This window comes from Heptranchias perlo, chromosome 34, assembly GCF_035084215.1.
Source record: "Heptranchias perlo isolate sHepPer1 chromosome 34, sHepPer1.hap1, whole genome shotgun sequence".
In the NCBI taxonomy this organism is placed as follows: Eukaryota; Metazoa; Chordata; class Chondrichthyes; order Hexanchiformes; family Hexanchidae; genus Heptranchias; species Heptranchias perlo.
Window position 1 is genome coordinate 1,559,544 of NC_090358.1, and position 15,881 is coordinate 1,575,424.

Consider the following 15,881-nt stretch of genomic DNA (forward strand, 5'->3'; position numbering starts at 1 on the left):
CATTTTTATAGCAAGGACTGAAATGCTGCTGATCAACAACCTTCAATCCTACATGAAAGCATAAGAAACAGGAGCAGGAGTAGGTCATACGGCCCCTCGAGCCTGCTCCGCCATTCAATAAGATCATGGCTGATCTTTAACCTCAACTCCTAGGCTCTCGGTTTTGAAAGGCATGAAACCAGAGTAAAGATCAGTGCCCAGCTGCTTGAGAACTGATTTCTGCCACAAGGAGCTGGAACAGATGGAGCTTAAACTGGACTTTTGTGCCAGGCCAGAAGGAAGGAAGTTGCATTTATATAGCATCTTTCACGTCCTCAGGATGACCCAAAGCGCTTTACAGCCAATGAAGTTCTTTTGAAGTGTAGTCACTGTTGTAGTGTAGGAAATGCAGCAATTTACACACAGCAAGATCCCACAAACAGCAGTGTGATAATGACCAGATAATCTGTTTAAGTGATATTGGTTGAGGGATAAATATTGGCCAGGGCACCAGGGAGAACTCCCCTGCTCTGCTTCAAATAGTGTCATGGGATCTTTTACATCCATCCGAGGGGGCAAATGGGGCATCGGTTTAACGTCTCATCCGAAAGACAGCACCTCCGACAGTGCAGCACTCCCTCGGTACTGCACTGGAAGTGTCAGCCTGGATTGTGGGCTCAAGTCTTCGGAGTGGGACTTGAACCCACGACCTTCTGACTCAGAGGCGAGAGTGCTGCCCACTGAGCCACGGCTGACACTTAAAGATGGCGCCAGTGGTTCTCAATCACGCTCACACTTTCTCAGGCCATGAGATCAATGTTAATATTCAGTACACATTGTGGTCAGCACAAGGGTAATAAATTTACAATGACACAGGACCTGAAGGTGAATACAACCAGGTGACCAGGCGTAATAAGAACATAAGAATTAGGAGCAGGAGTCGGCCATACGGTCCCACGAGCCTGCTCCGACATTCAAAAAGATCATGGCTGATCTTCAACCTCAACTCCACTTTCCTGCCATATCCCCATATCCCTTGATTTCCTTAGAGTCCAAAAATCCATCCATCTCAGCCTTGAATATACTCAATGACTCAGCATCCACAGCCCTCTGGGATAGAGAATTCCAAAGATTCACAACCCTCAGTGAAGAGATTCTTCCTCATCTCATCCTTAAATGGCCGACCCCTTATCCTGAGACTATGCCCCCTAGTTCTAGACTCTCCAGCCAAGGGAAACAATCTCTCAGCATCTACCCTGTCAAGCCCCCTCAGAATCTTATATGTCTCAATGAGATCACCTCTCATTCTTCTAAACTCCAGAGAGTATGGGCCCAATCTCTCATCAAAGGACAACCCTCTCAACCCAGGAACCAATCTAGTGAACCTTCGTTGCACTGCTTCTAAGACAAGTACATCCTTCCTTAAATAAGGAGACCAAAACTGTACACAGTACTCCAGGTGAGGTCTCACCAATGCCTTGTACAACTGTAGTAAGACGTCTTTACTCTTGTACTCCAACCCCCTTGCAATAAAGGCCATAATATTAAACGTTGTTAAAAAAGGGAGAAAGGGATAGACCTAGTAATTACAGGCCAGTCAGTCTAACCTCGATGGTGGGCAAACTATTGGAATCAATTCTGAGAGACAGTGTAAACCGTTACTAAGAAAGGCACGGAGTAATCAAGGGCAGTCAACATGGATTTGTTAAGGGAAGGTCATGTCTGACTAACTTGATTGAATTTTTTGAGCAGGTAACAAGGAGGATCGATGAGGGTAACGCGTTTGATGTAGTGTACATGGATTTTTGCAAGGCTTTTTATAAGATCCCACATGGCAGACTGGTCAAAAAAGTACAAGCCCATAGGATCCAAGGGAAAGTGGCAAGTTGGATCCAAAATTGGCTCAGTGGCAGGAAGCAAAAGGTAATGGTTGACGGGTATTTTTGTGACTGGAAGGCTGTTTCCAGTGGGGTTCCGCAGGGCTCAGTACAAGGTCCCTTGCTTTTTGTGATTATATATTAACGATTTAGACTTAAATGTAGGGAGCACGATTAAGAAGTTTGCAAATGATACAAAAATTGGCCGTGTGGTTGATAGAGCAGGAAAGCTGTAGACTGCAGGAAGATATCAATGGGCTGAACAGGTGGGCAGAAAAGTGGCAAATGGAATTCAATGCAGAGAAGTGTGAGGTAATGCATTTGGGGAGGGCAAACAAGGCAAGAGAGTACACAATAAATGGGAGGAAACCAAGAGGTTTAGAGAAAGTGAAGGACCTTGGAGTGCATGTCCACAGATCCCTGAAGGTAGTAGGACAGGTAGATAAGGTGGTTAAGAAGGCATATGGAATACTTTCCTTTATTAGCCGAGGCATAGAATATTAGAGCAGGGAGGTTGTGCTAGTACTGTATAAAATACTAAGTTAGGCCACAGCTTGAGTACTGCGTACAGTTCTGGTCACCACGTTACAGGATGTAATTGCACTGGAGAGGGTGCAGAGGAGATTTACGAGGATGTTGCCAGGACTGGAGAATTTTAGCTATGAGGAAAGGCTGATGAGGGGCCTAGATAGAGTGGATAGGAGGGGCCTATTTCACTCAGCAGAGGTCAATAACCAGGGGGCATAGATTTAAAGTGATTAGTAGAAGGATTAGAGGGGAGCTGAGGAAAAAATTTTCACCCAGAGGGTGGTGGGGGTCTGGAACTCACTGCCTGAAAAGGTGGTAGAGGCAGAAACCCTCAACTCATTTAAAAAATACCTGGATATGTACCTGAAGTGCCGTAATCTACAAGGCTACGGACCAAGTGAGGAAAAGTGGGATTAGGCTGGGTGGCTCATTTTCAGCCGGCACAGACACGATGGGCCGAATGGCCTCCTTCTGTGCCATAAATTTTCTATGATTCTATACTATAAAGAAACAGTCAATCACAGAGTGGATCTGAAGAGCAAATCAAACTACAGGCATAGACAACACTGTCCACAAATACTCCCTAAACTTCAGTACCAACACTGTCCCTTCTCCAGCACCCCTTCGTCTCTCCATAACCTGGGGTGAGGGGTGTCGACTGATTCCTAAACCCACTGATAGCAAGAATTCCTCCCAACTAGAACAGCAAAAGTCAAAAAACACACGGTAGAGACTCAGGCCCAAGAAATGGATGGTGAAATCTAAACCCAGGCCCAGGAGATGAATTTCTATGAAAGTGCAGTTACCTGACAGGGAATGCACACACCCCACTCGTCCTGCACAATGTTGCTGATCCCCATAAGTGCAGACTCGAGGCAAGTCTTGTCATAGTCGTCGACAGTGCTCAGCGCCTCCTGGAAAAGATCCAATGTGGTTGAGTGAGCGGGGCCGCGAGCATCACACTGAACGCCTTAAATCTCAAAAGGGACAAACCAGCGATCCTGCATTACACAGGAAAATGTCAAATCCCTGCTATTGCTGTTCACTTTTCAATAAAGTACTTCTCATATTACAAATATAAAAGGGTAATAGTTTCATATATACACACCCAGCCTCCAGTTTCCCCTGGTGAAAGCAGCGACTGTTGCGGGATACGGTTCCACAGGTAACTACAACTTGCCAGTGCCTCCAACAAGTGTCAAAAGGCATTTCCACTGTGGGGGCATCACAGTTGGGCACAATTCTGTCCTCATCTAAGGCTCATTCGAGATGCACTTTCCAGCACTGGTCACTGGACAACGATCGGGATCAGGAATCCTGGCTGATGTGTTTTAAAACCTCGCTTAGATTAACCGTAATGGCCCAGGTACTGGCCTGGCTGAGACTAACTAATTCAACACAGGCCGCATGGTCTGTATGGTTTAGTGTTATATGAGGCAGTTCATTAACCCAGTCATGGGGCGATTCTTCCAGAAACAACAGATTACATTTTATATAATTGAACTGTTGTTAAATACATTTTTATCATGGCTCTCTGTAGTTTTCTGATCTTTTACCATCTCCAACTTCTGTGTCAAGGAAGAGTTAAATGAGAATGCTGAGCCCCTACCTGCAGAGTGTTGTAGTCCCTGGTGAAGGGAACCATTAGCTCCCAGAGCGAGGAAAAAGCCACGAGACAAGTGAACTCCAGTTTGTAATTGGTTGCCATGTGTTCAAACAACATGCTGAGCCCATGGGCGGCCAAATGCTTGCGCTGATACTCCTCTGTGCCCTCCAGGGAGACTGGCCGGGTCATGGAGAGAGACACGTCCAGCAGGACCACGGTCGGCATGGCTGGTGACGTGACCGTTCACCTCTCCGGTTAGACAAAAGTAAACGGATAATGCTGTAATCAAAAACAAAACATTACATTGTAAAATTCGTTGCTACCCATGGGGTCCGTGTCTGGTTTGCTCAACCCATTCAAACTCAACACATGACCTGGACCCAGCAGCGCATCGACATTAACTGTAAGACTTGCCAAGAATTCCCAGTCTCTAATGGCTAAAGTGCAAATAAGTTTGAGTTATCAGAGCCACACAGACATAAGAAGGTATGAATGATACAATTAGTTCACCCAACTCAATCTTTCATAAAACACAACCACTGTTTATCTTCTTATTACCTCAAATCCACATTCCCTAAACTCCCAGCTGAGTTAGGAACGAAGGTCCACCTAGTTTGTCTTCATGATGTGGAGATGCCGGTGATGGACTGGGGTGGACAAATGTAAGGAGTCGCACAACACCAGGTTATAGTCCAACAGCTTTATTTAAAATCACAAGCTTTCGGAGGCTTCCTCCTTCGTCAGGTGAGTCACATAACCTGGTGTTGTAAGACTCCTTACATTAGCTTGTCTTCTACCACCCTGGTCATCGCCTAATACCAGTTGTTGGAGCGGAGTTATTGACTAATCACAGCAATCGATCTCCAGCAATAGAATCTCACAGCACAGGAGGAGGCCATTCGGCCCATCGTGCCTGTGCCGGCTCTTTATTCCCCTGCTCTTTCCCCCCTTCAACTATTGATCCAATTACAACAGACCCGGGGAGGGGGGAGGGTCCGGAGACTGGGCCGAGCTCGGGGACGGGACGGTAAAGGGGCTAAAGAAATGCAAGTTGTTGTTATTCTTGAGGCGGCCGAACTCCCCGGGCGGGGGGTGGGGAGTTCCGGTCGATCAATGTTTATTTTAAAACTAAACAGAAAACTCCCGCCACAGCAACTACCTGAGTCCGAGGCCCAGCGGCCCGAGCAGCCGCGCTCTCCGGTGCTCGCTCGGCCGACGGCCGCTCCTCCCGTGTCCCGGTCCCGGTCGCAGGCCCCCAGGCTGTTCGATGGCGCCTCCCTCCCGCCCGCACTCCGAGTCCGCCGCCCGCCGGTCCCCCCCCCCGCACTCCGAGTCCGCCGCCCGCCGGTCCCCCCCGCCCACACTCCCCACAACATCCGTTCCACAGGCTCATGGGGCCCGCCCACCGGCAAAAATAAACCAAGCTCCAGGTCTTTAAATGGGTGGATCACATTCCTCCATATACAGTAATTATATATAATATAACTGGATATAATATATATAACCATATAATATATAACTGTATAATATATAACTATATGTAATAATTATATAATATAACTAGATATAATATAACTGTATATCTATAATATATTAAATATCTGCGTGCATTTCCTTTCAGCTTTTCCGATTATGAATTCCTATGTCCACATTTATAATGGAATCTGTCACAATGTAATTACACCCTCCCCCAGTTTACAGACAGTTTCTATTACAGATGTAGAGGTAGGAATTTATAATGGAAATATAAAAATAGGGACTGAATGCATGATTTTGAATGGAGTTTGAATTATGTCTGCGCGCCCTGATCAATTATCCCCGCCCTCTCACCTTGCTCCAGGTGAAGATGACATTTGCTCTTCACTCCCAGGTGTGTCCTGCCTCAGGAGATCGACTAGTTTATTATTAAACACTATTTGCGTTGAGTAGATACATCCTGTCACAAACTTTACTTCATGTTGACACAATTTTTGGTCACGCTTTTCCTATTGTAAATTGCTGTGTCAACATTTCCCATTTAATTTTCCTGTCAAACTGTCACCATGTAATTGCGGGCCTGGGTGGGAGAGGGGAGAGGAGCTCGGTTACAGGCAGCAGATGACGCTGTTGCACCGGCCTAATGGGGACATTCCTCTCACTGTTTTAAATTTATGTTCAAACTCTCCCCTCTTTTTCTTATATTATATTAAAAATATGAGGACAAAAATAAGAAATAAGGACAAAAATAAGAAATAAAGACAAACTATCTTTTCATTAATGCAAGAAAATGAAAAAGTTATTTTAAAGTTATGAATTTGCAATGCCAGGAATTATTCTCCTCTCCTGAAGACATTGACTCTTTGCTCGGGGACAGTTTCACAAATGCAGGGATCCTTTAGTAACTTGCTTCAGTGACCGTTATTTATATTTGGGTCTTGATGATGACAAACTGATCAACCATAGGTGGCATCACAGTTGAGTCCAATCCTGACCTCACAGCAATGCAAAGAATGATCAGAAACTGCAGCCCAGGGAACACAGAGATCGTTGTAGTGGCGATCAGTTCAGCACAGACCCAGGAATCGAGCCTGAAAACTTCCTGGTCTGTATAACTCAGTGACTCTCTGAGCCATCAGCGGAGCTTGTGTCAGACAAATAGTAAAATCATTTAATTGCTGATGTCTTAGCCTCTTCCTCTATATACAAAAAGTTGCCAAAGTTTCTTCCGAGCAACATTAGTGACCTTTAACCCAGTTCCCCTTGAAAAAAATGAACTGAACTGAACCTTCCCAATTGTCAAGAAAAGTCTGGGAATTGATACCAATATTATTCGCTAACTTTTTGTTACAGGTCATAATCCGAACCCATGTCTTGTTTCAGGGCCACTCTCAGGCCTATGGGGAGATTCTGCGCATCTTTGGTGGATCAAAACTACTAATTTTATACTGAAAGAGACTGCGGCCAATCCTGCCTTGCTCCAAGTGACAGCTGTTGTAATATTTGAAAACACTTCCCTAATGGCGAATTCTCCTGACATTCCACTAGGACACTTGAACATTGACAGTGCGAAACAACATGTTGCACTTTTATAGCAAGTCTGAGGATTAGGTTTTTCAAGTTAATGTACAGTATTGGGAATAGGGAGTCAATGGAGGTCAACATGGACTGGAGTGATGGGTGTGCGGGATCAGAGCAGGATACGCCATGAGCAGCAGGGTTCCGGGTAAGCGGGAAATTATGTAGTAGAGAGCTGGGAAAGCTGGTGAGGAAATTGGGAAATCAAACTGAGAGGAGACAAAAGCATGAATGAGTAGACAAGGGAGGGTCGCAGATGGGCAATGTTGCAAAATGTCAAAAGTAATCAGTCTTGGTGATGGGTTTAGTGGAGGATTATGGTCAGGTGGGACCGATAGAACAGCAGGACTGCGGGGTCAGCCTGGGAAAGGGTTTCAGCACATGGAGCATGCGGCTGTTTGATGGGAGCCGGCTATAGTCTCGCTGATGTTGAACTGTCTCGTCCATGACTTAATGTCGAACAGGAAGGCCAGTCAACACAGCAACAGCCAGTGGGTTCAGGGTGACGATGGAGAGTAACGTTCTATCCTTGACAGCCATATGCAAGTTGATAGATGCTCGTGGGTAATGACACTAACATCTGTCTTCTGTTCTCTGTTATAGAACCATTGAGTGCATCTATACATCTCCTTGGTGGTTTCTTGAGATCATCCGGCCCCACGGCTGGTGCTGACTCTCAGTCTGATATCTCCCTCTGCGAGGCTCCTTTTACTAATCTAGAGTTATTCAGGGTCTGAGATCTTTAGGGCATCCATCAATTTCATCAAAATGAAGCAGTACAAACTGAATGATGAGTGGGCCTATCGGGGCGGGGCGGAGGACATTGCGGCTTCTTCTATCTGATGAGGGAAGGGTCTGTGGTACTCGCTGGAGATTCTTTGCCGAACACTAGTGGCTGTTATTCCTTTCTTACTCTCAGCCATTCCCATCCTCAGCAACACACTTGTTCTGTGGATCAGTTACTTGTCTGAGTTTCGGAGCCTCAAGAAGCTTGTCCATGTCCCATTTCAGTGATGTCCAGGCAGCCACGGTTCTGGTCCTCAACTTTATACCTCTTACATTCCAGGAGTTCACCTTCTAGATATAACTCGCATCTAATCAAAGGGTTCTAATCCCCTTTATATGTAGACAACATGTTCCAGGGATGAACTACAAAGCAGTTTTCTAATTGAGATGTTCAACTCATTTATATATAGAACAATGAACATCTGGCGGTGATTAGGATTCAGCAACTTCTTTCAAGAAGTGAGCAGAAAAAGCAAAAGTGAAACTCAATCAGATTTAAGTGTAACTGAATCCCTGAGAAATAGAAAGCGCACAATATTTTGAATATTGGAAACTGCTGAAGAATAATCTTGTTTCACATTTGGGCGTTTCTGGAGCCAGCAGCAGATATCAAAATGAGTGCTCACCATCAGCTCATGGGTCTGTAATGGGTGCTCACGGGTCTGTAATGGGTGCTCACTATCAGCTCATGGGTCTGTAATGGGTGCTCACGGGTCTGTAATGGGTGCTCACCATCAGCTCATGGGTCTGTAATGGGTGCTCACCATCAGCTCACGGGTCTGTAATGGGTACTCACGGGTCTGTAATGAATGCTCACCATCAGCTCTTGGGTCTGTAATGAATGCTCACCATCAGCTCACGGGTGTGTAATGGGCGCTCATCATCAGCTCACGGGTCTGTAATGGGTACTCACGGGTCTGTAATGGGTGCTCACCATCAGCTCATGGGTCTGTAATGGGTGCTCACCATCAGCTCACGGGTCTATAATGGGTGCTCACGGGTCTGTAATGAATGCTCACCATCAGCTCTTGGGTCTGTAATGGGCACTCACCATCAGCTCACGGGCCTGTAATGGGCACTCACCATCAGCTCACAGGTCTGTAATGAGTGCTCACCATCAGCTTACTGGTCTGTAATGGGCACTCACCATCAGCTCACGGGTCTGTAATGGGTGCTCACCATCAGCTCACGGGTCGTAATGGGCACTCACCATCAGCTCACGGGCCTGTAATGGGCACTCACCATCAGCTCACAGGTCTGTAATGAGTGCTCACCATCAGCTTACTGGTCTGTAATGGGCACTCACCATCATCTCATGGGTCTGTAATGAGTGCTCACCATCAGCTCACGGGCCTGTAATGGGTGCTCACCATCAGCTCTCCTCGGGTCTGTACTGGGCAATGACACTTGCACTGGGGGATTAATGATAATATCATTTACATGCGATTAGGAAATGGAAGGGACAATTTATTATCATAATTCATAACATTAGTTGAGTAGCAAGGCTGCTAAATTGGATTTAATGAACTATAATCGAAGTAGTCTAATACAATCGATATTAATAACTATTCCAAGCGATGTTTGTTTTCTGTAAAACAATGTCAGATTATAACTGGGTTTGTGTCAAGTTACCTGAAGCACGAGGACTGGAAGGCGGGCTAATCTCCTTAAGGTTTTTCGGCTTTAGCCTCCTTGCTCGACAGAACCTGCTGGCGTCCTTCACACTTGACCCCGGATCACCGGTTAGTTGGAAGAGAGACAAAAAACACCCAACATTTTCGCCCCAGCCTCACCACCAACGTCCCAGAGGCACCGCGGACTAGAAGCAACATCTGGGAACTCATTACATCCCAGTCTGATTCAGACACAGCAACAGGTAAAAGTGACCAGCGTCCGAAATCTAGAACAGGTGAATAAAACACAGGTGAAGATTTAGGTATTTGGTGCATTTATTAAGTGTTGTAACAGTTTAGGGTGTTTAATAATCTAACTCGATAACTTGTACATTGCATTCGGGATATTTTAATGCCAGCTGGTAAGTGGTTTTAATTTGCTCGATTATTCATAGAGTGAGGGTAAATTATTTCTGTTTCCAAAAAAAACGATACAGGATTATGATTTTCTTCTGCAGATGCGGGTCTAGTTTGTCTAAATAGGAAGTTTGCGTGACATCAGCATTTTGCACCTGGTTTATGTTTGCAATATTAATGTGTTAACACCAAGACCCAGATTTCTGCCTCAATTCTTGTGTTTGGAGCCCAGCTATTGGGGGGTGCGTTGTGTTGGAAGCGAATGGATCATTTCAGAGAGAGTTCACTGGGCAGATCTGATTAGAGATTTTCACTTAAAACTGCCGCGTTCACTCAGTGTCCTTAATCTCTTTATAACGAGAATCCGAAGTAGAATGCAGACATTATTTGGTTGGATTGAAAAGCCTAGGGCAGCTTTCGCCGGTGTGGGCGGCAGGTCGAGTAACTGATATCACTTCACTGTCAGGGGCGATTTGCAGTTTCTAGGAATTCTAGTGGGTTTTTTCTCTTATATTTTTCTGGGTTTTTTTTGTTCACAGATTTAAGAAAGGGAGATTGCTGCTAAACTGAGCATCCGGAAAACGAGCCGCTAACCCAGTAACAAACATCCCATAAACCCCAATGACCGTGAAAAAATCTCAATTAATCTCAAGAGAAAATAGCAAGAAAACGAATTAACGAAAAAGGAACAAAAAGGGGAGAGAAATCACCGAGAGAAACTCGATGGGTGAGGTTTAGTTTTGTATTCTTGAACAACAATCGACTTTTGTTCAAGAGTAAGATCAATCTTTACAGAGACAGACATGTATCTGAGACGGAGGAGAAGGCTGTCATGGATTCGGATTCTCTTCCTGACCTTCGGGCTGCTCACTTGCTCCGTCTATCAGTTCTCCATCGGAAACTTCCAGCTTTCAGCACCACGGAGAGCGCAGGATGGAGAGGGAATCGGTGGCGGCTTCGGGCAGGACTATCTCTCCATCTGGAGCAGGAAACTTCTGCAGACTAACCCTACCATCACAGCCCAGACCAGCCCCCGCAGGACCCCCAGGACCAGCACCCCCACAACCGGGGTCCCCAAGACCAGGAACCCCACAACTGGGATCCCCAAGGCCAGCACCCCCACAACCGGGGTCTCCAAGACCAGCACCCCCACAACCGGGGTCCCCAAGACCAGGACCCCCACAACCGGGGTCCCCAAGGCCAGGACCCCCACGATCATTCCTAACACGACCACCATCACTAGGATAACCAGCACAGCAGAGATAAGTAAACCAGCAGTGTCGGAAAAACCTCGATTAAGAGGATGCATTCTAGTGGGGAATGAGATTATCCCGGCCCCCACAACACCTGCCCCTATCCCGGACCCCAGCATAGAGCCCATTCCCATTCCCAGTTTGGAGCCCCCGCTTGGCCACACCAAGGGTGAATATCCAGCCGATCTCTTCAGTGTGGAGGAACGCAGACAGGGCTGGGTGATCCTACATATAGCGGGCATGATTTACATGTTCATAGCCCTGGCCCTGGTCTGCGATGAGTATTTCGTCCCGTCCTTAGGTACGATCATTGAAAAATTGAAAATTTCGGGCGATGTGGCGGGCGCGACCTTCATGGCCGCGGGAGGCTCGGCTCCTGAACTCTTCACCTCTCTCATTGGAGTCTTCATTTCTCACAGTAACGTGGGGATCGGGACTATCGTGGGGTCGGCAGTCTTCAACATCTTGTTTGTAATCGGAATGTGCGCCGTTTTCTCCAGGGAGATCCTGCATCTCACCTGGTGGCCACTCTTCCGGGATGTCTCTTTCTATATTTTGGACCTGATCATGCTGATAGTTTTTTTTCTGGACAATGTGATCGTTTGGTGGGAGAGCGTTTTGCTCTTGTCTGGATACATAAGCTACGTGTCTTTCATGAAATTCAATGGAGAGATAGAGCGATGGTTTAAGGAGAATATCGTCAACAACAGTAACGTGGTTAAAGTAATCTCGATGATCGACATGGGCAAGGTTAGTGACTCTGTGTTTACACCTTTCACTACTTTCCTGGCCTGTTTGAGGGGATCTTCTCAATGATATTAAAGTTAGGTCTTCACTTATTGAGCTCCTGTTGTATTATTCCACATTCAGGTGGAGCAGGGTCCAGGGGCCTTATGGGCTACTCCTGCTCCTATTTCTTATGTTCATCCTGACAATATCCGGGTTTATTAGATTTAACTATTTGCGACGTGGCAAATGAATGTGGTCAAATAATTTTGGCAAAAGTTCGCCTTGCAATGATGGAGCAACAGAACTTATCACCGGTATCATTGAATCATAGAAAGTTACGGCACAGAATGAGGCCATTCAGCCCATCGTGTCCATGCCAGCCGAAAAAGAGCTATCCGGACTAATCCCACTTTCCAGCACTTGGTCCGTAGCCCTGTAGGTTACAACACTTCAAGTGCACATCCAAGTACTTTTTAAATGAGTTGAGGGTTTCTGCCTCTACCACCCTTTCAGGCAATGAGTTCAAGACCCCCACCACCCTCTGGGTGAAAAAATTTCTCCTCAGCTCCCCTCTAATCCTTCTACCAATTATTTTAAATCTATGCTCCCTGGTCACTGATCCCTCTGCTAAGGGAAATAGGTCCTCCCTATCCGCTCTATCTAGTCCTGTCATAATTTTATACACCTCCATTAAATCTCCCCTCAGCCTCCTTTGTTTCAAAGAAAACAACCCCAGCCTATCCAATCTTTTCTCATAGCTAAAATTCTCCAGCCCTGGCAACATCCACGTAAATCTCCTCTGTACCCTCTCTAGTGCAATCACATCTTTCCTGTAATGTGGTGACCAGAATTGTACGCAGTACTCAAGCTGTGGCCTAACCAATGTTTTATACAGTTCTAGCATAACTTCCCTGCTCTTATATTCTATGCCTCAGCTAATAAAGAAAAGTATCCCATATGCCTTTTTAACAACCTTTTCTACCTGTCCTGCTACCTTCAGGGATCTGTGGACATGCACCTCCAAGGTCCCTTTGTTCCTCTATGCTTCTCAGTATCCTCCCATTTATTGTGTACTCCCTTGCCTTGTTTGCTCTCCCCAAATGCATTACCTCACACTTCTCTGGGTTGAATTCCATTTGCCACTTTTCTGCCCACCTCACCGGTATACTGATATCTTCCTGCAGTCTACAGCTTTCCTCCTCACTATCAACCATGCAGCCAATTTTTGTATCATCTGCAAACTTCTTGATCAAGCCCCCCCAATTTCAAGTCCAAATCATTAATATATACCACAAAAAGCAAGGGACCTAGTACTGAGCCTTGCGGGACCCCACTGGAAACAGTCTTCCAGTCGCAAAAACACCTGTCGACCATTACCCTTTGCTTCCTGCCACTGAGCCAATTTTGGATCCAACTAGCCACTTTCCCTTGGATCTCATGAGCTTTTACTTTTTTGACCAGTCTGCCATGTGGGACCTCATCAAAAACCTTGCTAAAATCCATGTAGACTACATCAAATGCATTACCCTCATCGACTCTCCTTGTTACTTGCTCAAAAAATTCAATCTTGTCAGACACGACCTTCCCTTAACAAATCCATGCTGACTCTCCTTGATTAACCCGTGCCTTTCTAAATGATGATTTGTGCTCTCCCTCAGAATTGATTCCAATAATTTACTCACCACCCAGGTTAGACTGACTGGCCTATAATTACTCGGTCTATCTCTTTCTCCCTTTTTAAACAATGCTACAACGTTAGTAGTCCTCCAATCCTCCAGCACCATGCCTGTATGTGAGAGTGTGTGTGTTTGTGTGAAAGTATGTGTGTGTGTATGAGTGTGTGTGTATATAAGTGTGTATGTGTGAGTGAGCTGAGAGCATGTGTGTATGTGTGAGAGTGCATGTATCTGTGCCTGCGTGATTGTGCGTGTGACTGTGTATGTATGAGTAGGACAACTGAAGAGGTAAGGGACAGTATAAGACATAAGGAAAGAGCACACAAAAAGGCAAAAAATGGCACAGATCCTGGTGAGTGGGAAAGATACAAAGATCAAGAAAAGGGTCACAAAACAGATAGTAAGAGCTACAAAAAGAGAGTATGAAAATAAACTTGCAAGGGATAGCAAAACCAATACAAGAACTTTTATAGTTACATTAGGAAAAAGAGGGTGGTCAGGAGCAGTGTTTTCCCCTTAAAAACTGAAAGTGGGGATATTGTCATTGACAATGGGGAAATGGCGGACATGTTGAACAATTACTTTGCATCAGTATTTACAGTAGAAAAAGAGGATAGCATGCTGGAAATCCCAAGAAAACTAATATTGAATCAGGGACAGGGACTTGATAAAATTAACATAAGTAAAACAACAGTAATGAAGAAAATAATAGCACCAAAGAGTGACAAATCCCCAGGACCAGATGGTTTCCATCCCAGGGTTTTAAAGGAAGTAGGTGAGCACATTGCAGATGCCCTAAATATAATCTTTCAAAGTTCTCTAGATTCAGGAACTGTCCCTCTGGATTGGAAAATTGCACATGTCACTCCACTTTTTAAGAAAGGAGAGGGAAACCAGGGAATTATAGACCAGTTAGCCTAACATTTGTTGTGGGGAAAATGCTGGAGTCTATAATTAAGGATAGGGTGACTGAACACCTCGAGAATTTTCAGTTAATCAGAGAGAGCCAGCATGGATTTGTGAAAGGTAGGTCATGCCTGACAAACCTGATTGAATTTTTTGAAGAGGTGACTAAAGTAGTGGACAGGGGAATGTCAATGGATGTTATTTATATGGACTTCCAGAAGGCATTTGATAAGGTCCCACATAAGAGACTGTTAGCTAAGATAGAAGCCCATGGAATCGAGGAAAAAGTACGGACTTGGTTAGGAAGTTGGCTGAGCGAAAAGCGACAGAGAGTAGGTACTCATATTGGCAGGATGTGACTAGTGGAGTCCTGCAGGGATCTGTCTTGGGGCCTCAATTATTCACAATATTTATTAACGACTTAGATGAAGGCATAGAAAGTCGCATATCTAAGTTTGCCGATGACACAAAGATTGATGGCATTGTAAGCAGTGTCGATGAAAACATAAAATTACAAAGGGATATTGATAGATTAGGTGAATGGGCAAAACTGTGGCAAATGGAATTCAATGTAGACAAATGTGAAGTCATCCACTTTGGATCAAAAAAGGATAGAACAGGGTACTTTCTAAATGGTAAAAAGTTAAAAACAGTGGATGTCCAAAGGGACTTAGGGGTTCAGGTACATAGATCATTGAAGTGTCATGAACAGGTGCAGAAAATAATCAAGAAGGCAAACAGAATGCTGGCCTTTATATCTAGAGGACTAGAGTACAAGGGGGCAGAAGTTATGCTGCAGCTATATAAAACCCTGGTTAGACCGCACTGGAGTACTGTGAGCAGTTCTGGGCACCGCACCTTCGGAAGGACATATTGGCCTTGGAGGGAGTGCAGCGTAGGTTTACTAGAATGATACACGGACTTCAAGGGTTAAGTTACGAGGAGAGATTACACAAATTGGGGTGTATTCTCTGGAGTTTCGAAGGTTAAGGGTGATCTGATCGAAGTTTATAAGATATTAAGGGGAACGGATTGGGTGGATAGAGAGAAACTATTTCCGCTGGTTGGGGATTCTAGGAGTAGGGGGCACAGTCTAAAAATTAGAGCCAGGCCTTCCAGGAGCGAGATTAGAAAACATTTCTACACACAAAGGGTGGTAGAAGTTTGGAACTCTCTTCCGCAAACGGCAATTGATACTAGCTCAATTGCTAAATTTAAATCTGAGATAGATAGCTTTTTGGCAACCAAAGGTATTAAGGGATATGGGCCAAAGGCAGGTATATGGAGTTAGATCACAGATCAGCCATGATCTTATCAAATGGCAGAGCAGGCACGAGGGGCTGAATGGCCTACTCCTGTTCCTATGTTCCTATGTTCGTGAGTGTATATATGTGTGTGTTTGTGTATGCATGTGAGTGTGAGAGTGTGTTAGTGTGAGAGAGTGTGTGTGTGTATTT

General features: G+C 45.2%; 2 protein-coding genes across 5 annotated transcripts in view; one reads left to right on the forward strand and one right to left on the reverse strand.

Annotated features, from left to right (window-relative positions):
- The window catches only part of ints14 (integrator complex subunit 14), a 28,352-nt gene extending 23,058 nt beyond the window's left edge, over nt 1-5,294 (reverse strand). For all 4 annotated transcript variants that reach the window (XR_010958337.1, XR_010958336.1, XR_010958335.1 and 1 more), the window contains exons 1-3: nt 5,150-5,294; nt 3,994-4,269; nt 3,191-3,298 (exon numbers count right to left, since the gene is read on the reverse strand). Coding sequence is in view for 1 of the 4 variants with exons in the window: in XM_067971253.1 (XP_067827354.1) it covers nt 3,191-3,298; nt 3,994-4,215 (330 nt within the window). In the remaining 3 variants the exon portion in view is untranslated. The remainder of the gene's footprint in view (nt 1-3,190; nt 3,299-3,993; nt 4,270-5,149) is intronic.
- A 5,369-nt stretch (nt 5,295-10,663) lies between these two features.
- slc24a1 (solute carrier family 24 member 1) overlaps nt 10,664-15,881 on the forward strand; it is a 47,870-nt gene continuing 42,652 nt past the window's right edge. The window contains exon 1 of the mRNA XM_067971126.1: nt 10,664-11,863. Within this exon, the coding sequence (XP_067827227.1) occupies nt 10,664-11,863 (1,200 nt within the window). The remainder of the gene's footprint in view (nt 11,864-15,881) is intronic.